Source organism: Cnephaeus nilssonii (assembly GCF_951640355.1).
Source record: "Cnephaeus nilssonii genome assembly, chromosome: 17".
Classification (NCBI taxonomy): Eukaryota; Metazoa; Chordata; class Mammalia; order Chiroptera; family Vespertilionidae; genus Cnephaeus; species Cnephaeus nilssonii.
The window spans coordinates 45779248-45804583 of NC_137088.1; the positions used below are offsets into that span (position 1 = coordinate 45779248).

The 25336-nt window shown below is 46.4% G+C and overlaps 1 protein-coding gene across 2 annotated transcripts in view; it reads left to right on the forward strand.

Moving 5' to 3' along the window:
- The window catches only part of ABHD6 (abhydrolase domain containing 6, acylglycerol lipase), a 53401-nt gene that overhangs the window by 25717 nt on the left and 2348 nt on the right, over nt 1-25336 (forward strand). For both annotated transcript variants that reach the window (XM_079794562.1, XM_079794563.1), the window contains exons 3-9: nt 525-668; nt 8246-8402; nt 9692-9805; nt 11356-11488; nt 14890-15047; nt 18629-18683; nt 18885-18985. In XM_079794562.1, coding sequence (XP_079650688.1) covers nt 550-668; nt 8246-8402; nt 9692-9805; nt 11356-11488; nt 14890-15047; nt 18629-18683; nt 18885-18985 — 837 coding nt within the window. In that variant the 5' untranslated portion in view covers nt 525-549. The remainder of the gene's footprint in view (nt 1-524; nt 669-8245; nt 8403-9691; nt 9806-11355; nt 11489-14889; nt 15048-18628; nt 18684-18884; nt 18986-25336) is intronic.

The following is a 25336-nucleotide window of genomic DNA, read 5'->3' on the forward strand; positions in this document are numbered from 1 at the left end:
GCCCTCCTCTGCAGGCCTGGTCCTCCCCAACCACTCTCCCCTGCAGGCCTGGGTCCCCCCCAACTGCCCTTCCCTGCAGGCCCAGTCACCCCCAACTTCCCTCCTCTGCCGGCCTGATTGCCCCCAACTGCCTTCCCTTTCAGGCCTGGTCCCTCCCAACTGCCCTCCCCTGCTGGCCATCTTGAGGCGGCCATCTTGTGTCCACATAGGGGCAGCCATCTTGTGTGTTGGAGTGATGGTCAATTTGCATATTACTCTTTTATTAGCTAGGATTCAGTCCTCACTTAGCTTTCCCCAGTTGTCCTAAGCGTTTTCTTCACAGCTTAAAATACAATTTGGGATCCTCTCAGGGATCCTTCCTTACATGTAGTGGTCAAGCCTGTTGAGTTTTTTTTAAGTCGTTGCCTGCTTTTGCTTCCTCCTCATCCTTATCCTCATTCTGGGTCCTTCACTTCTCTTTTCCCTTCTACTTCTTAACCTTCTCTTGTGACAGTTTCACTCCTGTCACTTTCTCCGCCCCGCAGGCGCCAGCCAGCCTCGAAGAGCAGGATGGACCTTGACGTGGTCAACATGTTCGTGATCGCGGGCGGGACACTGGCCATCCCCATCCTGGCATTTGTGGCCTCGTTTCTCCTGTGGCCTTCGGCGCTGATAAAAATCTATTATTGGTAAGTTAACTGTGTAATTGAAGTTTTCAAGGGAACCAAAATAGTGTCATCTTCTCTGCCTGTCCTTTTGGTTGTTCAACATTTTATCATGAAATATTTCAAGCATATAGAAAAGTTAGAGGATGTCCTGTTTTGAATGTTGGGAGTGTTCCAGAATGATGGGTGGTAGCTTCCTGCCCGGTAACTTCTGTCAGGTTTCTGATGGCATCTCTGCCCTCGCTCCCAAAGCCACCGATGCTTTAAGCAAGGACTGTGCGCATTGGTGGGAATTCCGATGGCAGTTTCTTGGTCCTTGGATTCCGATCCAGTGGTGGTCTGACAGGTGCGGTGATGTGCACTGATAGATGAATTAGAAAGAGCGGGACCTGGAGAAGGCGTATGGGTGGGACAGAATGGTTTCAGATTCGTGCTAAAAGTGTTCATCCCTAAAGTGGCAGAAAGAAAAAGACGTTTCCAAACCTGTCATTCTCGCACCACCTTCGTGGTTGCTTGCCCTATCTGCACACCACCTCTGCCTTGACATTCTCTTTAAGTCACTTTTGTAGGTTAAATCAGCTTATTTTAAGAGCAACATAAATATCACCACCTTCAGTGGGAAGCTTGCCATACGTAGTAAATTAATATAAGAAAGTGAAAAGAAGCGGAGGACCATTACACAAGGCTCGCCTGGAGCCTGCTGCCTGCCGAAGGCTGAGTCTCCTTGCTCTCTGGTGAAAGTCTAAGAGGGTGGGAACGACGCAGCCCCAGCAGGCCCTTCTCCTCCAGGGAATCCGAAGCTCGGCTGTTGAGGAGGGAGTAGCTTCCTCGCCGATGTGCTTCAGGGACTTTCCAAGCCACAGTCCATTTACCAAGTGAAAGCACCCTTCCCACCGCGTGGTATGCCTCCCCTGGTGCAGGAAATGCCGAAATAGACCGGGTTCCTCCTGGTGCCATAGGGAAGCGCCCTGAGATTTCACCGGGGCTTCTGGGAGTTAGAACTGCCTCCTGTGCACAGAGAGAAGAGGGCAGGGGTTGGCGTGTGCCCTGTATCTGCCCTCCTTTCTGGCTCCCTTTTGTTTCATCGGAGTGTGGAGTTTTCCACCTGCCAGCCAGGCTCTGACCCTTGAAAAGAAGCTGCTTGAACAAAAGGGAGCTTTTTTTTTCTTTTTCTTTTACTCCCTCATTCTTGGGAGGTGGTGACCCTTTCAGAGGTGCACCCAGGACCCACCTCTGCGCTGATGAAGCGGAGACGCCAGCTGTTGAAATGCCCTGTCCTTGCAGCCCTGGCAGCAGGCGTGCTTTGGGCCCAGGCTCCCATGTAGCCTGACATGGAGCGGCCAGAGTGTGTGCCCCACGTGCCCCGCAGCGGCTCCGTGGACTCCACACGCAAATGCTATTTTTCTTAAACAAATCAAATTGAAATGGAGAATACAGTTCGGTGCTGTGGCCCGTCACCATGGCTACGGCTGCAAACAGAGGTGTGATTACAGGAAGGCTAATTCCCCGCACCCGGGCGAAGCCAGCTCCATGCCACACGCAGCCCCCAGGTTCCTTGGGTCGCCAGGAGGGCCTTTTGGAGTCAGATGCCCTCTGCTGTGGCCACGGCACCTCCGGAGGTGGCTCTGGTGGCTCATCGCGAAGCGTTTGGTGCCGCCTGTAGGAGCAGTCACAGCCCACATCCCTGTGGAAACGAGTGGCCATGCTCCAGGGACACTTACAGTTTGTGCACTTTTCTGTATGACTTGTACTTCAATTAAAAGTTTCTCTAAAAAATAACAATGAAGGATGTGGAGAAATTGGACCCCTCATATACTCTTAATAGGAATGCAAAATGGTGCAGCCGCTTTGGAAAAGTCTGGCGGGTCCTCAAAAGATTTTTTTGTTGTTGATTTTTGTTCTTTTTTAAAGCTACTAAGTGACCCAGCAATTCCACTCCTAGGTATTTACCCAAGAGATCTGAAAGCATGTCCACACAAAACCTTGTGAATTTTTATGGTGGCATTATTCACAATAGCCTAAAAGTAGAAACAACCCATGTCCATCAACTGATGAATGGATAAGTAAACGTGGCATATCCATGTAATGGAATATTATTTCGCCTTAAAAAGGAATAAAGTACTGACACATTCTATACTATGGATAATTGAAAACATTACGCTAAGTGAAATAAGGCAGGCATAAAATGACAAATATTGTATGATTCTACTTATATGAGTGAGGTATCTAGAATGGGCAGACTCAGACACAGAAAGTAGAATAGAGATTACCAGGGGCTCAGGGACAGGAAGGAATGTGAAGTTTTTGTTTTGTTTTTAATTTTTTTTAACATATTTTTATTGATTTCAGAGAGGAAGGGAAAGGGAGAGGGAGAAACATCAATGATGAGAGAGAATCATTGATTGGCTGTCTTCTGCACACCCCACACTGGGGATCGAGCCCACAACCCAAGCATGTGCCCTTGACCGGAATCGAACCTGGGACCCTTCAGTCCACAGGCCAATGCTCTAGCCACTGAGCAAAACTGGCCGTGCAGGAATGTAGAGTTTTTGTTTAAAGGATACAGAATTCCTGTTTGGGATGACAGGAAATTCCATAAATGGGTAGTTGTGATGGTTGATGTACAATATTGTGCATGTCCTTAATGCCATTGAATTGTACACTTAAAATGGTTAGAATGGCAAATTGTATGTTATCTATATTTTACCACAATAATAAAAAAAGAAATGTACTGTGTAAGTGCTTGTCTTCAGAGGATCCTGGAAACTAGAGAAGGCAGCACTCGGGAAATAAAGGTCTGGACCCTGGGCGCCTTTCTCAAAGAAGGAACCCCATGGAGGTTGCTTTTTAGGGCTTCAGTGACGTCTGTCCCTGAAACAGGAGCGGTTCGGCTTTTGTACCAAGATTGTTCATCTGGAAAAGATCTTGTTCTTGTTTATTCCAATTTGATTCTTCCCTTTGTTTCTGTCTGTACACTTGCAGGCATTTTTTAAAATATATTTTTAATGATTTCAGAGAAGAAGAAAGTGGGAGAGAGAGAGAAACATCAATGATTGATCGGCTGCCTCCTGCGCGCCCCACACTGGGGATCGACCCCGCAACCCGGGCATGTGCCCTGACCAGGAATCGACCCTGACCTCCTGGTTCATAGGTTGATGCTCAACCACTGAGCCACGCCGGCCAAGCCACTTGCAGTTATTTTTCTAAGTTCTGCCTTTGTAAAGTTTATCATTTAGAGGTAATTTATTCTCTGCTCTCCTTTAACCAAAGAGGTTGGGTTTGTTTGTTTGTTTTCCTTTCATAATTTTTAACTGACCTGATAGCTTAAGGAGTCTTCTTCCTACTCCTCCATTGAGGGGGGCATTTGAAGTTACTGAAAATATTGGTTCTCACGCTCCTATTTCCAAAGCCTAGGTGAGGTTTCCCAGGGACGTAGCAATTAAATGAGATACCTGGACTAGTACCCACCTGGTAATGGAGGGTTCCTCGCGCCCTGAGCCCAGCTCCCAGGCTGCCCTTCTAGCCCCGTCTCCCTTCACTCGGGATTCGTCATGCTTGGTCATCCCATGCCCTGTGCACACCTTGCTGCGTTGTCTACCGCTAAACCAATAGGTGTTGCGTATCCAGATGCCTAAGCAACATCACCATTTCTGCAAGGTCCTTCTAGCTCTCCCTTGATCTCCTTAGAGTTGAAGGTTATAAAAAGGTAACAGAACCCTGACCGGTTTGGCTCAGTGGATAGAGCGTCGGCCTGCGGACTCAAGGGTCCCAGGTTCGATTCCGGTCAAGGGCATGTACCTTGGTTGAGGGCACATCCCCAGTAGGGGGTGTGCAGGAGGCAGCTGATTGATGTTTCTCTCTCATCGATGTTTCTAACTCTTTCTCCCTCTCCCTTCCTCTCTGTAAAAAAATCAATAAAATATATAAAAATAAAATTAAAAACCTGCATTGCCAATATTCCTTGTACAAAGATGGTGACTATCAGAGTTATAGCAACTATAATTCTTAAAAAAAAAAAAGTAACAGAAAATAAAAATTATCCATCACCCCCAAATCATTTTCTTCAATGCCTCTTTTGTTCTCACCACCTCTTTTCCCACCTCATCTGTATATAGTTTAAAATTTTTTTTACAGAATTGGATTCAATAGTATAAAAATATTGGGTCCTATGTTTTCATTTGATATCATGTTATAAACATTTTCCTGGTATTAAATAGTCTTTGAAGACCTCATTTTTTTTTTTTAACAGCAACGTATTACATCATCTGGATACATTGTAATTTATGTAATAAATTTTCTGTTTATGGGCATAAAGATTAGCGCAGATTTTTTTTTTCTAATTGAAATAACACTGTTGGACTAAGATTTCTGCTTATTTCCTGGAAGTATAATTACTGGGTCAAAAGGCATGAGGCTTTTACAGACCCCTGATGCTTAATTCCAGACTGCTTCCTAGAAAGGTTGAACATATAATTGGGTGTTTTTGTAATCCTCAACTGAGATATGTTTTACTGGTTTTAGAGAGAGGGGAAAGACGAGAGAGAGAGAGAGAGAGAGAGAGATAAATCAATGTACAAGAGAAACATGGATCGTGTAGCCTCCCCTACTAGGGATCAAACCCTAGGCATATGTCCTGACCAGGAATTGAACTTGCAACCTTTCGGTGCACAGGACAACGCTCCAACCAACACTGGCCAGAGCTGTTTTTTATTTTAAAAGCATTTTTTCTAATTTAGATTATTAAAAAGGTATGTCTTGCTGTAATATTCATTTCTTTAGGTATTAGTGAAATTGAACATGTTTCCTGTATTTGTTAGTTCTTAATTCTCTTCTACTTTGAATAATACTTTTGTTTATTTTGTTCATTGTTGAATTGGGGTCTTAGCCTGGGTCTTATCATTTTGTAAGCTTTTTATATGTTAAGTGAATCTGTGGCCCTCATATATGTTGCAAATTTTTCCCTTGAGTTTTGGCAAGTGATATATTTACAAGAATAGAATCTTTTTTATTTAATACTAATTTCTACCATTTATTGAATACTTACCACATGTTGAGCATCAAACAAAACTTTGTATATGGATTATCTCATTTAATCTTTACCATATCCATATTTCCCCCTCATTATAGATAGATGAGATTCAAGATCATATAGTCCAGTGGTCGGCAAACTCATTAGTCAACAGAGCCAAATATCAACAGTACAACGATTGAAATTTCTTTTGAGAGCCAAATTTTTTAAACTTAAACTTCCTCTAACACCACTTCTTCAAAATAGACTCACCCAGGCCGTGGTATTTTGTGGAAGAGCCACACTCAAGGGGCCAAAGAGCCGCATGTGGCTCGTGAGCCACAGTTTGCTGACCACGGATATAGTCAATACATGAATGAGGTGGCATATGAATGAACGAACAAATTTGTATTATGGTGCATGATTTAGAATTTTGAAAGGAGCTTGCTTTGTTATAAGAAGAGCTTTAAACTAGCCAATTTCATTCTATTTTTAATGTTTTGAATAGGCAATAGATTCATTGCAAAAGTACTAAAAAGAAGGCGATAAGGCTCCTTCCCACCTCTGTTGCCTCTCCATCTACTTCTCACTGTATTGCCCACCTCCACTCCAGATGCTCACCTTAATGGTGTCTTGTTTTTTGTTCCTACGCTTTTTGGGTGCAGATCGAAATAAGTATGAATTTATGTTCTCATCTTCCCTCCCCTTGTTTTACATAAAGGGTTAAAACCAGTCAACTTAGGCTGTTTGCTTTTGCAAGACTTGGCTACCTCTTTGGTGCAAAGTACACCACAAAGTGAATCTCTGATTGAATTAATTGTCTCTCATCTTGGAGAGACTCTTCATGCGGAGAGTTCAATGTGTTTAGATGGTAATTTCGTATTGAAATCAATTTCAGGCCAAACTCCAGCACTGCCAAGTCTTATGTAACGAACAGAAGCTGAGCTTTCAGCCAGCTGCCATATGTTGTAGAGAATAAACTCAGAGGACCAATGCAGATAGTTCTTTAAAAAAAAAAAAAGTTCTCACTCTCAAAATGTGTATAAAAAATATGTTCTTAGTTTCTGGGGAGAGTTAGAATCGTGACCTTCACTGAGTTTATCCTGTGGAGTGGAAATAATGTCTGTACAAAGCCAAATGTTTGTTCTAACTTCTGCATCACAATTAAAATCCAAAGAGTTTTTTAAAAACCGTCAACTCTTTCAAAATCCACTACTTCAGAATCCTTACCATCTTTAAAGCTACAGTAACACTTAAGTATGGTCAAGACTCAAATGAAGGAAATCTGGTTGGTTGGAAAGCTAATTAAATCTCCAGCTTGCTCAACTAGCTTTACAAATGGGTAAGTTTGTGTTTTTTACAGAGAATCGCCGACACTGGGCAGCTGTTAGAGTAGGTAGAGGCCTGAGATCATAAGAAAGGCAGGCCTCCTGGAGACGGTTTTCTGGTGTTCTTTCTTCCCAGAGATTTGTGGGGTGTGGATGATACCAGCAACTGCAGCCTTGATGAGAGTCCAGTTGTTTTTTTATTTTATTATTATTTTATTGTTTAAGGTATTACAAATAGTAGTACATATGTCTCCTTTTTTTTTTTTTTTGTCCCCACTGACCTCCCCCCGGCACTTGCCCTCATCTCCCCGCCCCCAGTGTCTTGCAATTCTTTTTGTGTGTATTGATGTCAGAGAGGAAGAGAGAGGGAGAGAGAGATAGAAACATCAATGATGAGAGAGAATTATTGATCGGCTGCCTCCTGCACGCCCCCTAGTGGGGTTCGAGCCTGCAACCTGGGCATGTGCCCTGACCAGGAATCAAACCGTGACCTCCTGGTTCATCGGTCCATGCTCCACCTCTGATCCACACCAGCCGGGCAAGAGTCCAATTCTTCATCCCCATGAAGAGCCAGTTGCAAGAGACACTACCTTGACGTTTCGGATGCTTTTCCTGTCCGTTGAAGTGCCTCTGCAGGGAAGGGCTGTTCTTACTCCAGGATGTCTGTGCTGCACACAGCGCCAGTCTTGCCCACGTGTCCGTGGCCGCTCGCTTCAGATTCCAGGTGTCGATGAATATGGCCCACCAGACTGCTAGCCGCCTCGGCGCCAGGAAACCAGCGTGGTCGTGGCCTTTTCGGAGCCCTTCCCAGGCTTACCGCCAGCCATTTCAAATCCTGCAGAAGCGCCAACAATCCAGGCGGAGTCAGGGCTAGTCAGACACCCAGGGAGACCCCACCGCCCACCCCTCCTTTGCACTGCCACTCCTCTGCTGGAAATATGTGTTCACGGGAGGTTGTTTCGTGTCATGCTTCTTAAGGAAATACCCCTCCTCCCCTTCCTGGTTCAGAGTGATTATGTGGTGACATACATTCCACAATATTCATTTGAGGTACTTTCTGGAACTCTTTCGCTTAGTGCTCCTTGAGGGTGAAGCTCTGGGGACTCGAGCTATGTGGAGGAGGAGGGGCAGGAGAAGTGTTGGTCTTGCCTGGAAGTGAGCCTGTAGCGAGGACCTGTGTTTCCCCCCACCCCCCACCCCACCCCCGCCCAAAGCCACGTCTCTGGAGCGTGCTGACTTGGCGTGGCCTGTGTGTTTCCTTCCAGGTACTGGCGGCGGGCCTTGGGCATGCAGGTCCGCTACGTCCAGCATGAAGACTATCAGTTCTGTTACTCCTTCCGGGGCAGGCCTGGGCACAAACCGTCCATCCTCATGCTCCACGGGTTCTCGGCGCACAAGGACATGTGGCTCAGCTTGGTCAAGGTGCAGTAGGGAAAAGGGTTTCCACTCGGACATGCCGTCCTCGGCGATGGGAGAAAGCAAAGGGGACCCAGAACTGTGGCTCAAATACCTTAGAACTAGTGTGATATACGATTCGCATCATTCACATCCTTTTATCAGACAAAATGCATTGAGTTGAATGTCGTTTGTAAAATCTGCGCCTTGGAAATCATTTCACCTCATGAGTATTTCCTAGGAAAGGTTTCAGAACTCTCACTGGCAAGATCAGGCTTTGAGAAAATCATTGTTCTTTTAGACTCCACGTTTCTCCTCTTCCTCCCCCGACTTCTCCCTTAAGCCTCCTCCTGCTTCCCCCCTCCCTCCTCCATCCCTCCTTTTTCTGTCTTTCCTTTCTTCCTTACCCACGTAGAGAAATGATCTTGGTTGGGCAACCTTCTGGGATAGTTCTCCAAATCACTCACCTTCTGTCCTGTGTGACAACTTGCTTTACTTGGCAAGCGTGACCAGCTGGTGGAGGTTGGAGCTGGGAGAGGTCCTGGGAGGGAAGCACCCAGGCTCCCACCTCAAGCAGGACTGTACCTGAATGACCCCAAGGATGACCTGCACCAAGAGTGAAAAGGCCACACACCCTCTAGTTCCTTGTGTTTTTATTTCCAAATTCCACTACGAGGACACTCATCCTCATGCCTTCCTGACCCTCTCCCGTCCTGTCCCCAATTCAGATAAGCCTCTTTCATATGGTTGGGTATTTGTTTATTGATAACCCATGTTTCTCGGTTTCCTGGTGAAAAGTGGCACATATTTAAATGGAAGAAACTAGAATCGGGGTGATCAGACATGGTTCTTAAAGAAAGCCTTGCTCCTGTGGGCTCCAGAGCTGGCCAGGGCTCTAGCAGAACAAAAGCATCCTTCTAGCTCCCAGTCAGTAGCTGCATGACTGGAGTAAGTGTGTGTGTGTGGGCGGGGGGGGTGGGGGGGCACCAAAGAGGAGGAGGCAGTACCTGTCAGCTGGTGTCAAAGGTGAGAGATCCAGACCTGCTGCCTTCACCTCTGTCCCCCTTTTCCAGTCATCCTCCGAGTCCCCTTCACCTATGTATGTATTAGTCTCTGGGCCTCTGCTCCCTAGGAGGCGACTGGAAATGCTTAGTCCCATCCGATGTTACTAGGGTAAAACTCTGAGTGGCCCAGGACCATATGTCCCCAGGGTTGGCTATCTAGGTTACTTGTTAAGTAGGCGCAGCCTTCTCAGAAAAGTGGGCCGACATTGTCTGCTTACCGCATACTGACTCTCCGGGCCTGTGTGTCCTCAGTTCCTTCCAAAGAACTTGCACTTGGTCTGCGTGGACATGCCAGGACATGAGGGTACCACCCGCTCTTCCCTGGATGACCTGTCCATAGACGGGCAAGCCAAGAGGATACACCAGGTAAGCAGGGCTCCACCAACAACTGCCAAGAGTGTGGGTCTTGCCCTCCACTGCATGCCTACGCCTGGGGAGCAGTACTGACTCGTAATGAGTCTCCAGTGCATTCTGTTAAGTAATTGCACACCCAGTGGTTTCCTTGGCCCGCTGCCCGCTGTGGAGGGCCAGGGCTTATTGCAGACTATTCTCCTCTCAGCCTGTTGCAATTGTGAAGAAATATGACAATCTGAGCATTTTCTCGGCTCTTAGAAGGAATTTAGTATTTCTCAAGACTCATTTCCCTGGAGTCTGTGTTTCTGCTTACCAACTATGTGATGACCGCAATAGCCCTTCTGCCTAGCTGGGGAACATGGGGAGGAAGCTCTCTGCATTTGTTCTGCTTCAGCATCTATCTTCAGCCCCCCTCTGACTGGGCTTTCAAGGTCCTGGGGCTCATGGACCATTTCAGAATTTAGTAATCCACAGTTTTACATTGATATTAGTATTTCCCCCAGATAAATGTATTTATTTATTTATTTGTTTTTATTTTTAAATGTATTTATTTAATAAATTAAATACATTTAATTTATTTAATAAATATATTAAATAAATATATTTTTTTAAACTATGTACTTTGATGAGGTCAGGAACCTTGTCTCTTTGGCTCCTTGCTGTATCTTCTGCAGCTGACCATACTTCCTTGTACATAACAGATATCCAATTAATATATTTAAGATAAACAGTTATCACCGAAACCGGTTTGGCTCATTGGATAGAGCGTCAGCCTGCGGACTGAAAGGTCCCAGGTTTGATTCCAGTCAAGGGCATATACCTTGGTTGCAGGCACAACCCCAGTGGGGGGTGTGCAGGAGGCAGTTGATCGATGTTTCTCTCTCATGGATGTTTCTAACTCTCTATTCCTCTCCCTCTCTGTAAAAAATCAATAAAAAATAAAAATTAAAAGATAAACTGTTATCTAAAGCATCAGTGGTGGTTGGTTGGATGGATAGATAGTTGGCTGGATGGTTGGATGGTTGGATGGTTGAATAGATAGATGGAGGGGTGGATAGTTATATGAACAGATAGTTAGAAGGATGAGAAGGACTTTAAATTAGGGCAAGAGTCAGCAAACCATGGCCCATGAGCTATATTTGGCCTTCTGCCTATTTTTGTAAGCGAATTTTATTGAAACAAATCCATGTTCATTCATTTACGTATTGTCTTAGTTGCTTTTGTGCTACAACAAAAGAGCTAAGTAGTTGCTACTGAAATCATATGGCCCACAAAGCAGAAAATACTCTCAGGACCTTTATAGAAAAGTTGTCTGACTCAGAATTAGGAGAATGTTTGTTGGTTTTATACTCAGACATGACCCTTCCATCACTTGTGCCAGGTAAAGAGTACATGCCTGCCTCGGGGTTCCTCTGGATAATGGGTCCAGGAGAGGTTCAGACCCCCTTTCCTCAATATGCTTTTCCTTTGTCCCCAGAGGCAATAGAGGTTGTTTGCTCTGTAATCACTATTGCCACTGTCTGCAGCTATATAACCAACCCCCTTCTCATTTTCCTTCCCAGTTTGTGGAATGCCTCAAGCTGAACAAAAAACCGTTCCACCTGATAGGCACCTCCATGGGTGGCAATGTGGCCGGCGTGTACGCTGCTTACTACCCGTCGGACATCTGCAGCCTGTCTCTCGTGTGCCCTGCGGGTGAGTTGCCAGGCTAAAATGTCCCCAGGAGTGAGTGGAGCACCAAGGGTCTGAATCTCCGAAGGATCAAGGGGCAGTATCTGCTCTGACTGGTTTTTAGGATCATCTTTTGATGTGTCCTTTAGAGACATGCATCGCTTTTGTGATAACTAACCAAACACTAGTTGTCTAACCCTAATCCTAGCCCGGGCTGCTCTGGCTCGGTTGGAGCATCGTCCCGTACACCAAAAGGGCTCGGGTTCGATTCATGGTCAGGGCACATACCTAGGTTTCAGGTTCTTTCTCAGTTGGGGCACTTGCAAGAGGCAACCAGTCAATGTTTCTCTCTCATACCCATGTTTCTCTCTCTCTCTCCCCATTCCTCTCTCTAAAATCAATAAACATATCCTTGGGTGAGGATTAAAAAAAACCACCATAATCATGCCCTAGCTGGTTTCGCTCAATGGATAGAGTGTCGGGCTGTGGATTAAAGGATCCTGGGTTCAATTTTGGGCAAGGGTATGTACCTCAGTTGCAAACTTGATCCCGTGTGTGGGAGGCAACCAATCGATGTGTCTCTCACATCAATTCTCTCTCTGTGCCTCTTCTTCCCTTCCGCTCTCTCTAAAAATCAATGGAAAAATATCCTCGGGTGAGGATTAACAAAACAAAACAAAACCATAATCATAACCACACTGACTTTTAAATTATAGAGCCAGTCTTATTCCACAAAGAATTCGGTGGTTAATTAAAATGTGTATAGTACTTTACAGCACATAAATACATCCTATATAATAAAAGGCTAATATGCAAATTGTCCCCTTGACCAGGAGTTCAACCAGAGGGTGGGGCCGGCCGGCCAACCTCCCACAGTCCCCCCTGACCTCCCAGCTGGACCGACCTATCGGCCCGATCAGGGCAGGCCGGCCGGACCCCACCCGTGCATGAATTTGTGCACTGGGCCTCTAGTTGAAATATAATAATATTACTATCCAACATTTATTGAGCTCCTTTGAGCTAAGCTGTTTATATAGAGTTCATTGTTGCCATCACTGTGACTTTATGAAGTGATGGTACTATTGTTATGTTTCTCTTCTTTTTTGCTGAAAACTCAGAGATCTTTACTCATTACAAGATCTTTTAAAAAAAATCAACAACTTTAATTTCTTTGTTCTTACTTGTATACATGTCAACTTGAGCTGTAACATGTCCCCAGAAATTATGATCTGAAGTTGGATTTTTTAAAAATTCATTTTTCTTACCTTAGTCTTTGAACTTGGATTTATAATATGTTAGAGAGAAAAATACTAATTTTTCTCTTCTTCCTTGTCTTGCTTCCTGTCTCTCTGGTACTTCATTGGAGTATGATGTGAATTGCCCAGATTTTAAGTGTACATCTCAGTAATCTAGTTATATCCAGATCAAGATAGTATGCCCGTTTTATTAGTAGGAACATTGAGGTACAAAGAAATTATGTAAGCGCCTGAGCCAGCGTAGGAACCGGTTCCAGGCTGTCTGGCTGCAGAACCCAAGCTGCGGCTTTTTTGGAAGTCAGTTTATGTTCACTGTCTCCTGTATGTGACTCATGTCCACGACCCCCTTTACCCACTAGAACCCAGCCTTGAGTCAAACCTGTATACCTCACTAAAATGTAACTGAACGGACCTTTAAAATCTTTCAGTCACTCTGAAAGCAAATAGTTTCAGGTCTGGTGAGGACATTGGAATTGATGTCAAGCTCCCACTGGGTTTTCTCTCTTCCTCTTCCCAAGTGCCATGTCTGAAATCATTTGTTCTTTTAATAATAAAGTTTGAGAATTGGAGAAACAGCTCCTATGGAAGATTATTAGATTTTAAATCACTTATGGAAGGTCAGATCTAACAGGCTTTTTCGAGTGTATGTTCATTTGCTCGAAGAGTTATACACCTGAGTTTCCATTGAAAATTTAAAACTGTTTATATGTGAAAATGGAAAGATAAACTTTTTTTTACTTTGAAATAATTTTTTAAGTTTGCAGAAGTGTTGCAAAAGATAGTACAGAGTTCCATCTACCCTTCATCCAGTTTTCCCCCCATTGTTAACAGCTCACATTACCACAGTAAATGTGTCACCACAGTCAAACCAGCATTGGTACATTGCTGTTAACGAAACTCCAGTACTTGGATTTCATTCGTTTTCCCACTAGTGTCCTTTTTCTGATCCAGGATCCAATGCAAGATACCACATGACATTTAGTCTGGATTATCTTTAAAGTGAAAGGAAATAGATCATGCAATCTGCCCTCATGGCGTTGTGAAAGCCACTTGATGTCCATAATGGATTTAAAGGAGCTACTGAATATAGGAGATTTGTAAAGTGTGGATTTCTGCAGCTTAGTATCAATGCCATTGCCTTTCCAAAAATCTAGTTCTTCAAATAGAAAAAAATTAAAATAAATAAAATCCAGTTCTGTAGCTAAGTTAAACACCTAGAGGTATGCTCATTGTTGGAAGTGAAAGTTATTTTTGCATTCCTGTGTACATCAGTTTGTGTAAACTCTCGTGTGCCATGCTCCAGGGTGCAGGAAATAATGGTCCATCTCAAAGCTTTTTTTTTAATCCTCACTGGAGGATATTTTTTCCATTTATTTCTAGAGAGAGTGGGAGGAAGGGGAGAAAGAGAGAAACAACGACGGGAGAGAGATACAATTGCCTCCTGCATGTGCCCCTACCGGGGCTGGGGAACCTGCAACCGAGGTGCATGCCCTAGACCGGGAATCGAGCCCATGACGGTCTAACCACTGAGCAAACCAGCCAGGGCCATCTCAAAGCTTTTCAGTCTCACGATGGATCGCCTGGTGCTCTCCTGGAGGAAGGGAGACTGTACAGAGGGCAGCCGCTGCCCCAACGTGGGGGGTGGCTCAGAGGGGGACTTCCTCTCACTGTGTTTTGTGTATTGACCCCAAATAAGAAATTATTAAGTGGGTCCAGGACAAAGGCAGGAGTAGTCAGTTCCTCCAATTCTCTGTTTTCTTCCCATCATGCATTTCGTGAGATCTCCTCTCAACAGCACAGATGTGAAAGGGGCTCAGGCGAGCTGTCTTCTAGGCTAATGCTTCTTAATGCTCTCGTACAGATAAGTCTCCAGACAGCTGTTAAAGGGCAGGTCTGACTCTGGAGACTTAGGGAGGGGCTGAGCTGCGGTATTTCTTACGGGCTCCCCATGCTGCTGGTCACCCGTCCGTAAAATATCTGGAGGGATTTTTTTCTGTTTCTCTTCAGGGTGTGTTTCTGACGTTGAGCAACGATGGCAGAACCCATTAAAAAGGAATCTGGTGAAAACCCCCTGAAACATATTAGCTTACACTAGAAGTTCCCTCTCTAAGATGGGGGTTGGTAAGAAGGTAGATGAATGGCCAAGCTGTTTTGGTTTGAATCCCCCAGGCCTGCAATACTCAACCGATAATCAATTCATACGACGGCTCAGAGAACTGCAGGACTCGGCGGCCATGGAGAAGATCCCGCTGATCCCGTCCACCCCGGAGGAGATGAGCGAGATGCTGCAGCTCTGCTCCTACGTCCGCTTCAAGGTGCCCCAGCAGGTATGTGACTCGGCAGCCAGGTGCCTGCCTCCTGCCAGAGGTGCAGTGGCCAGCACAGCTTGCTTCATGCACCCTCCCCACTGCACTTACCTGTCTATTCACTCAACAAGTGTCTGTGCAGTGGCCGTAACATGTCAGGCACTGTGCTTGGGCACAGAGGTCCATGAATAAGACAGAAGAGGTTCCTGGGCGGACACAGGCTAGGGGGGAGGCAGACAGTTAACAAGTAGACAGATGCTTACAAATTATAATACGTTTTCTAGGGGAAATGAAGATGGTGCCGTGAATAAAATAGGGAGGTAGCAGAAGATTGCATAAGCCTCTCTGAAGGAATAGCACGTTCAGAGGTAGAAAAAACATCGGCCAGTTCAAGACGCTAAAAGGGGCCCCGGGTGACTGGAGCCCAGAGGATGAGGGAGAGGATGCGATGGATGAGGATGGAAGGGGAGGCAGGGGCTCAACCAGAGATTCTCAATTTTTAAAAAATCTCAGGACCACTTTATACTTCCAAAAATTATCGAGAACCCCAAAGAGTGTTCGTTTGTGAACGTTATAACTGTTGATATTTCCCATATTAGAAATTAAAAGTCATTATAACTTAAAACACAAGAATATAGATGCACTCATTTCATTAGCCACCAGAGTGACATTGTCCCTTGTTCTGTAGGCTCTGAAAATCAGTCTGCTTTTGAGGAAGTCAAAGCGAAAAAAGGCAAATAACATTTAGTATTACTATGAAAATAGTTTAACCTCATGGACTCCCAAAATCCACTTTGAGAACCCCTGGGCTAGCTCCTGTAGCACCGGATGGGTTGTGGGAAGGAGTCTGGGGTGTCTCTAAGTAGGATCGGAGCACCCCTGAAGGATTGTAGGGGGCACAGACAGAAGCAGGGAAAGCCAGGAGGGTGCTGATGTGGCTCAGAGTTGATGGTGGTGTGGACTAGGGTGGCAGCCGTGGAGACAGGAGATCTGAAATGCTTTGGGAGGAAGAACAGAGGACTTACTGGCCAATTGGATGTGGACGATGAGGGAAAGTGAGGAGTCACAGGTGACTTCTGGTACTTGAGTTGGATAAAGGCAGCGTTTTCTGAATAGGAGGAGAGAGAGGGTGCGTTTAGGGGACAAGCTAACAGCTCCATTTTGGGTGCCTTAAGTTCAAGCTGCCTGTGAGGCCTCCAAGCGCAGATGTCAAGCAGGCAGGTGTTGCTGAGGGAAGTCTGTTTGGAGCTAGACAATCAGAGCCATAGCTGATGACTACATTAACCCTTTGCACTCACTTGCTTTTTTCTCGATTCCTTTATTCTAATGCTAACCGTGTCGAGTCACACTCGACATCCGAGTGCAAAAGGTTAAAGGACCTGGGTCTGCATGGAGTCATCTAAGGAAAGAATAGAAAACCAAGAGAGGAGAGTCCATGACGGAGGCTTCATAACAGCAAATCATCTCGCTCTGTTGTAAGAGCTGGACCCTGCCTCAGGGTGGATGGGTCCTCGTAGGAGGTGAGAGAATGGGCTCTATGCATAGGTTGTGAGCATGACTCAGTCATTGGGTGTATCCTGTCTCTGAGGAAGCACCCAGAATCCGTCCTATATTTTATATCTGAAATCCTTTTTTAAAATATATACAGTATATTTTTATTGATTTCAGAGAGGAAGGGAGAGGGAGAGATAGAAACATCAATGATGAGAAACATTGATCAGCTGCCTCCTGCATGCCCCCTACTGGCAATCGAGCCCGCAACCTGGGGCATGTGCCCTGACTGGGAATCAAACCGTGACCTCCTGGTTCATAGGTCGACACTCACCACTGAGCCACACCAGCCGGGCCCTGAAATCCTTTTAGTTGTGAAGCTGCACTGATCCCCTCCAGGCACTGATCTCCTCCCCGAATAGAGTGGCCAAACAGTTTTAGGAAATTCCAAGTTTTGAGTTGTCAGGGATATGAAAATGCCGGGAGAAAATAAACGGCAGCTCTAAAGTCTTTCCCTCCAGGCGAGAAGGGGCACCCCAGCACCCGTGTGATGACTGTCGTCTGTTTGTCTGTCTGTTTGTCTGTTTGTTTGTTTGTGTCTTGCAGTCTAAACTCAGTAAGATCAGGGACTTTGTCTTAATTTGCTGCTCTGTCCTCAGCTTTTGGCACAATGCTTGCATGAAATAGGTCTTCGGTGTAGATTGGATGGATCAGTGGATGCAAGGATGCCTGGATAATGCAGGGATGGAGCATGGAGGTGTGGGTAGATGCATGATAGATGCATTCATGAAATGATGTGTTCACATGCATAGATGATTTACGATGCAGGATAGATGGATGGCTGGATGCTTGATTGGCTGGGTGGGAGGATGTCTGGAGAATGCAGGATGGAGAGTAGATGGGTTGGTGGATACAAGTAGATGGATACATCGGTAGACATGTGCATATATGATTCAGAGATGCAGGATGGATGGATGGATGGATAGGTAGGTGGAGCAGAGGTGGAGGATGGGCGGATGGATGCCCGATGAATACGATGCATGGGTGCAGATAGATAGAGCAAAGAACATGTCTGAAGCTGAGCACAGTGTGTTGACAGCTTGCCATTGGCTCACCTCTGGACTTGCGCTTCTGGTCCTGTTAGGTTCCAGTCCATGCTCCAGGGGTTGGTTTAGTCCAGAGCAGTTATGGCTGATTTTCCCACTTCAATCCATGCACAGGACTCCTGAGAGTGCATTTAAGAGGTTCAGACCATTCCCAGGAAGATGAGAGGAGTGGTGGCTGCTAATGTGAACCTAGGACCTACCTCAAGAGCCCCGAGGCAGGGGAAGCGGGGGCTGTGTCCCTTCCGGCCACGCACCTCTCAGTCAGTGTCTGGGTCCAGGAGATCCACAGCTGCTGCAGCCTTCACAGACCGCAGCAGGGGAGGCAAAGACAATGTCGAGCAATAAACAAGGGACTCTGCACCCTCCCAGATTCTCCCAATAGTTTATTCTTCTTCCTTCCTTCCTTCCTTCCTTCCTTCCTTCCTTCCTTCCTTCCTTCCTTCCTCCCTCCCTCCCTCCCTCCCTCCCTCCCTCCCTCCCTCCCTCCCTTCCTTCCTTCCTTCCTTCCTTCCTTCCTTTCTTTTTGTTAATCCTCACCCAAGGATACGTTTCCATTGATTTTTAGAGAGAGTGGAACGGAGAGGGGGAGACAGAGAGAGACACATTGATTGGTGCCTCCTGCATGCACCCCAACCAGGGCCGGGGAACCTACAGCCAAGGTACGCGCCCTTCACCGGAATCGAACCCGGGACCCTTCAGTCCACAGGCCGATGCTCTGTCCACTGAGCCAAACCGGCTAGGGCAATAGTTTAATTCTTTATTGCTTAAGAGACTCACCATCCACAATAGTTTAATTTTCTAAATAGACCTTATTCTGCATTTGGATATTAGTGAGCAATTACATCATATTGTACTATATCATGGGAATTCGGGGTACCAGGCCTTAAAAACCTTGACAATGCCGTGAATGTCTGGACTTTTATTTCCTTCATTGTCCCCGAGCCATGAGGAGCCTGAGGAAGTGAATCTTCGCTTGCCTTCTAACTGTGGATTGTTTGTCCTTAGATCCTGCAAGGCCTTGTGGACGTCCGCATCCCTCATAACAGCTTCTACCGAAAGCGTGAGTAGCCTGCTTTGAGCTTTGAGCTGGGAAGGGTGAAGCTTTATGGGTGGCTGGCTTTTACTTCTTACATTCGGAGTCTGTTTTCTTGAGCCCCTGAGAGAGAAGTGGCGGCTTGGACCCAATGACTGTCCTATGCTGTACGGTGGGGCCCGGGGCACAGCCCAGCATTCGCTCACTTTGTTTTCCTTCTCTAAAAAGTGTTTTTGGAAATCATCAATGAGAAGTCGAGATACTCCCTCCATCAGAACATGGACAAGATCAAGGTCCCCACGCAGATCATCTGGGGGAAACAAGACCAGGTATGTAGCGTGTCCCCGGGGCCACCTGTGCCAGGTGCCCCAGCCTCTGAGGAAAAGCGGGAGGCCGTTGGTAAAGCCAGCTGGTGGGCTGGTGTCTGACAGCAGGAAGAGAGGGACAACCCTGGGTCAGTGCCAGTGTTTACGGCAGCATCATGCTGTGAGTTGAGAGCAACAACATTGGTCCTTTAGAATGAAAGGCAATTATAAATCGTTTTTAAAAATTATTTTTATCAAAGCCATATAGTATAAAAACTTCAGAGAATGCCTGGGGGTGTGGCTCAGCAGTAGAGCGTCGACCCAGGAGCCAAGAGGTCACTGGTTCGATTCCCGGTCAGGGCACATGCCCAGGTTGCAGCTCCATCCCCAGTAGGGGGCTCATTGATGTTTCTATCTCTCTATCCCTCTCCCATGCTCTCTCTCTAAAAAAATCAATAAAAACATATTTAAAAACAACAATAACTTCAGAGAATATAAAAAGGTTAAAAATGAAAATCCCAGATCCCAATTTTCATTTCCTTGAGGCAACACTTACTGTCCTGAGTATATTTCTTCAATCTCCTAGGGATGGGCAAACCTTTTCTGTAAAGAGCCAGAGAGTAAAATGTTCGCTTTGTGGGCCATATGATCGGTCACAGCTACTCAGCTCTGCTTTTGTGGTATCAGCGCAGCCACTGACAACACCCAAACCCATGGCAGGCAGAGTCCCAGGGCCTTCATGGACAACGCCCCAGCCAGCGTCCGCCTACTGTTCTCAGAGGCACACATATGCACAGAGAAGTTTTACCTGTACGTTTTTCAGGCATGCTACATACATATTTAAGTTTTTTAAACATGCTGTATACACAGTTTTGTGCCTTCATATTTATAGGAAATATAGATCTTAGAAATCATTTCATGTCAGCCCATACAGATCTACTCATTCTATTTTTTTAAATATTTTGAAATAATTTCTAATTTACAGAAAAATTATAAGGATAGTACAGAGTACTCTTGTATATGCTTTATCTAAATTCCCAAATTTTTACCTGCTTTACGGAGGTGGATTGACATGCCGTAAAATTCACCTCGGTGTTGGACACTCGGTCACTCCCAGAATTCCCTCCTGACCATCCGCAATTCATCCCCCCAGACCCCGCAACCACTGATCTGATTTCTGGCTCTCTAGTGTTGCCTTATCTAGAACTTTCATATAAATGGTATCATATAACTAGTAATCTTTTGCATCTGGCTTCTTCCACTCAAGCATGTTTTGGAGGTTCACCCTGTTATTGCATATACCAATCGTCCCTTTTTGTTGCTGTGTCATTCCATCGTTCTGTTACCACATTTTATTCATAACTAGTGTTTTAACATTTGCCACATTGGCTTTATCATTCTCACCTATCTATCTATGTTTGGACCATTTGGAGTAGGTTGCTTACATTATGCCCCTTTAACCCCAGTACCTCAGAGTGTATTTACTGAGAACAAGAGTATTTTCTCATGTAAACACCATACATTATCACATTCAGGAAATTTAACGTGGATGAGATGCTTTTATCTAATCTACGATCCATATTCCAGTTCCATCGGTCGTTTCAATAATGTCCTACCCAGAAGCCTCCTCTTCCTCCTCCTGGCCCCTGAACCAGGGTTTACTGCAGGGTCACCTCCTACAGGCCATGTCTCTGTGGATCCCTCAGTCCGCCTTTGTCATTCATGACGCTGAGGTATTTAAGCGTACAGGCCAGTTATTTCATGAAATGTTCTTCAATTTGAGTTTATTTGCTGCTTCCCCATGATTCAAGTCCGGTTATATGACAGTCCCTGGCTGAAATATTTTATGAGTTATCAATGTCACACCCTCAGACACATAAGAGGGTGTTGTCTGATATCTTCATTGTAGATTTACTCTTTCTCCCCTTGCAGCCAATAAGCAGTCTGTGGGAAGACACTTGGGGACGGCGCAGATAGCCTGCTCCCCGTCACACCTTCCCTCTAGGTTTCCGTGAGTGATTCATGCCCAACCCAGTGCTTTACGCTCTTCTTTTTGAGAGCTGCATGATGTTTCTAATCAGTGCCCTTCTGACGGTCCTCGAGGTCATTTCCAGCTTTTTGCTGTTAAGCAGTACCTCGGTGAGCACGATTATATGTGTGTTTGTGGAGCGTGAGAGCACATCTAAAGGGCAAATTCTTAGATGTAGAATCACTGGTCAGAGGGCATGTGCATTTTTTAATTTTAATAGGTTTTGTCAGATGGCTCTGGGTTCGTTTGCTAGGGCTGCCACAACGAAGTACCACCAGCTGGAAGGCTTAAACTACAGAAATCGATTGTCTCGCGGTTCTGGAAGCTCGAAGTTTGGAACCAAGGTGTGAGCAGTGGTTCCTTCTGCGAGACGGAAGGGCGGGCTGTCCCAGGCCTCTGCCCAGCTCCCGGTGCTTTGCTGGCAGCTGGTGTCCCTTGGCTTGCAGATGCCGTGCCCGGCTCTCCCTTCATCTTCACATGGCCTCCCCCGTTCCTGCGTGCCTCCCCGTTCCTGCGTGCCTCTGTGTGTAAATTCCCCCCTTTCTGAGGATGCCAGTCATATTGAATTAGGGGCCCACCCTGCTCCAGTATGACCTCATCTTAACTAATTACACCTGCAGTGACCCCAACTAATTACACCTGCAGTGATCCCAAATGAAGTTCCATTTTGCAGTACTGGTGGTTAGAACTGCCACATGTGAATTTGGGGAAGACACAATCAACCCGTAATAAACCCTCAAAGAAATACTGATTTATACCCAGAAGCTCCTTTTTTTTTTTTCAACTGTTCTTTAGAAATCATCTCTTTTAAAAAAAATTTTTTTTTATTGATTTTTTACAGAGAGGAAGGGAGAGGGATAGAGAGTTAGAAACATCAATGAGAGAGAAACATTGATCAGCTGCCTCTTGCACACCCCCAACTGGGGATGTGCCCGCAACCAAGGTACATGCCCTTGACCGGAATCGAACCTGGGACCCTTCAGTCCGCAGGCCGATGCTCTATCCACTGAGCCAAACCGGCCAGGGCTAGAAATCATCTCTTATTGAAAGTTCTTCTAAAATGCGAAAAGCAAGAGGGGCGGTGAGAAATGGGGCCCTCACAAAGCCCACAGGTGACAGCAGTGCAGTGTCTGTTAAAGGGTGTCCTGGGTCTTGGCTGTTGAATACCGTGAGCAAAGGCTGTCCCCACTGAGACAGATCCTCCGAGGACCCCAAGGTGAAAGCCACCATCGTGAGCCCTGCTGGCCTGCGGCACATCCCAACGGTGTGGGCTGATGAAAGCACAGGCAGGAAGTCAGGCTGCAGCCGCACAGGCTCGCGACTGTGTGCCACGGCCCAGGAAGAGACGGGAGGAGAAGCCAGGCCACAGCGTGTGAGGGCGGGACGAGGGCATCAGCAGAGAGCAGCTACCTCAAGTGAGCCAGGTATGGCCGAGGATGCACAGCGCAGAATGAGGGTGTGGGGAGGGGCGGGCTCTGTGCTTGCTTCTGCAGCAGCCCAGACGCTGAAGGAAGCTTTGTGTGTGTCTGTGTGAGAGGCAGGCTCGGGCTAGGCCAGCAGGGAGTCATTCACTCAGAAACCAGAGTCAGAACAATGAAGGCCTTTCTTCATTCTAAAAATCCCAAAGGTGATCAGGGTTCTCGGGGACCAGCAGGGAGAGAGAGACCAGAGCCTGCAGAGACACTTGCAGAAACTAGATCACTGGCCTTGGAGTCGGAAAGTCTGGAGTCCAGCCCTGCCTTTGCCCTTTATTAGCCTGTGACCTTGAGCAGGTCAGCTGCTCTAAATCATAGGCTTCTCTTCTGCTGGGTGACTGTGAATCTCCAGGGAGACAACGATAAGGTGGGGCAAAGTAGGGCCACAGTTGTTCATATGGAAAATAATGCAATAACTAATCATTAATAATACAAGAATAAACTATTTCATATACTCACAACTGTAAGCCTACTTTTGAGAATAATATAATAATTAATAAATAATAATGCAAGAATAAACTGTATTTCATCTACTCACAACTATAAAGCTGTGTAGGAAGGTGATCTTTCTCCAGTTATCAAAAAGAAATTATTGTTCCTGTCCTTTGCCTCTGACAGCCGGCTTCTGCCAAGGTCCAGAATGGCCTCCAGGGCTCTTAAGTCCATTTGGTTCTGGAAAAAGAGCCTGGCCTCCCATGGGCCTGCTGTAAACATGGCCAGACCCTTACGTGCCCGTTGGCCCACCCTGAGGGCAGAGACCAAGTAGCAGAGACTTTAGGGCCCGGTATTTCATGGCCTTTTGCTTCCCACGCCGGCTGGCTTCTTTCCTGCTCTGTCATCACGTGGTGTCACAGACACGCCCCTGCCAGCCTGCATTCAGTCTCCCGCACTCTGGACCCGAGTGGGCGGGCGCTGTACTGCACAACTGCAGGGGAGCCGTGTGCATCGTCGTCGTCGATGTGAGCGATGCCCCCTGGCTGTGGGCAGTGTGCACCTGCACAACTGGCAGACCTTCCTGAGGGTTTCTGCGCACTCGTTCAAGTACTCTGTTCAGTCCACAGAGAGGGAGGGCCTTGGGGAGACCAGCAAGGTGTATTTCTCTCTAGGTCCCTTCTCCCTGCCAGCACAGTGCCTGGTACACAGAGACCCAGAACGCACACAGAGAATGAGTGAACAAGAAAGTGAACGAACAAACTAGCGAAAGGACAAACCCACCAAATGACCGCCTATACATTGAAGTCAGCTGATATTTATTGAACACCTACTATGCGCCTGACACTGTATTCGACCCTGGGGATACAGTAGGGACCAAGACAGACAGGATCTGCCCTCCAGCAGCTTACAGTGGACCTGCCGCTATAGCACATGGCAGGGCTGGAACTCGGAGGTGTGTCGTGCAGTGCAGGGGCGGATCCTGTCTCTATAATTTTGATATTTTGTTCATCATGGATCTTTTTGTGTTAACTTTTATTTTTTTAACATATTGCATTAAAATAGTATTTGTCTTGCCGAAACAGGTTTGGCTCAGTGGATAGAGCGTCAGCCTGCGGACTGAAAGGTCCCAGGTTCGATTCCAGTCAAGGGCACGTACCTTGGTTGCGGGCACATCCCCAGTAGGGGGTGTGCAGGAGGCAGCTGATTGATGTTTCTCTCTCATCGATGTTTCTAACTCTTTCTCTCTCCCTTCCTCTCTGTAAAAAATCAATGGAAAATATTTTTAAAAAATAGTATTCGTCTTAATCACCGACTTCTTTGGCACCCACTTACATGTTTGTGCCAGAGGCACGTGCCTCACTTCCCTCACCCTAGTAGGGATGGAGGAAAATTCACCATTTATCTGTGTGTCCTGCCAACAAATCGCTGACATGGATCCCACGGACGTGCATCTCTCGTGAGAACCCGTCCAGCTGTTCCACGTGGGTGACTGTGGGAATGCTGTGTTTAACGGCCTAGCAGGGTCAAAGCTAGAAGCTCACGTGGGTCTTCTGCCTGTGAGCTGTGTCTGATCTCTATAGGATAGCGACTCCATGGGGAGTTTCTACTTTTTCATGGTTTGACATGGTGACTCCACCTGCATTTCCACAGCAGCCAGGGCAACCTTGTCTATGAGTGAGTGACAGGCAGAGGGGTTCAGTTTCTCCAGGGGGTGCGCCCCTCTCGCTAAGCTTCCCATTCGCTGTTTCTTTTTGCCGCCCAGGGGTGCTCGGCATTCCGCTTGCCCCACTTCCAATGGGTGGGAAATGGTGATTTTCATGATGTGGGGTGATGAGGATGAAGCTCAAAAACAGACAGCACTCCAGTGTGTTGGGGTTTTGCTTTTGCCATTAAGGATGAGAGGAGGGGCCCTCTTGTCTGGGATGAGTTGAGGGTGAAGTGATGAGAGAAGGGGAGCACCAAAAGGTTTCGGGTTTGATTCCTGATCTCAGAGCACATACTTGGCTTTTGGTCGGGCGTGTACGGGAGGCAACCAATCAGTGTTTCTCTCTCTCCCTCCCTCCCCCTCTCTCTCTCTCAAATTAATAAAAACAGGTGAGAATTAAAAAGAGAGAGGAGGGATGAATGCAAATACATCACCAAGCAAGGGTGTTGGGGAGAAAAAGTAAGTTGGATTGGCATAATAACAGATAACTGAAGTGAAACTAAGTTGAAAAGTGTCAGCCCTGGAAAATGGTGGCTTTCACATTGGAAAAGCATTGCTCATAATTCACAGCTGGGGACCCCAAAGGGCCTTCAAAGAGAGCTCCCCAGTTGTGGTCATTAGTAATTAGTGTCCTCTGGTATCTTCCCTGTGTCCTTCCCACGCTTGACCCACCCTAATCCAGCGCTCAGGTGCATTCGCATTCTCGGCCCAGCCTGATCACGTCTCTGTCC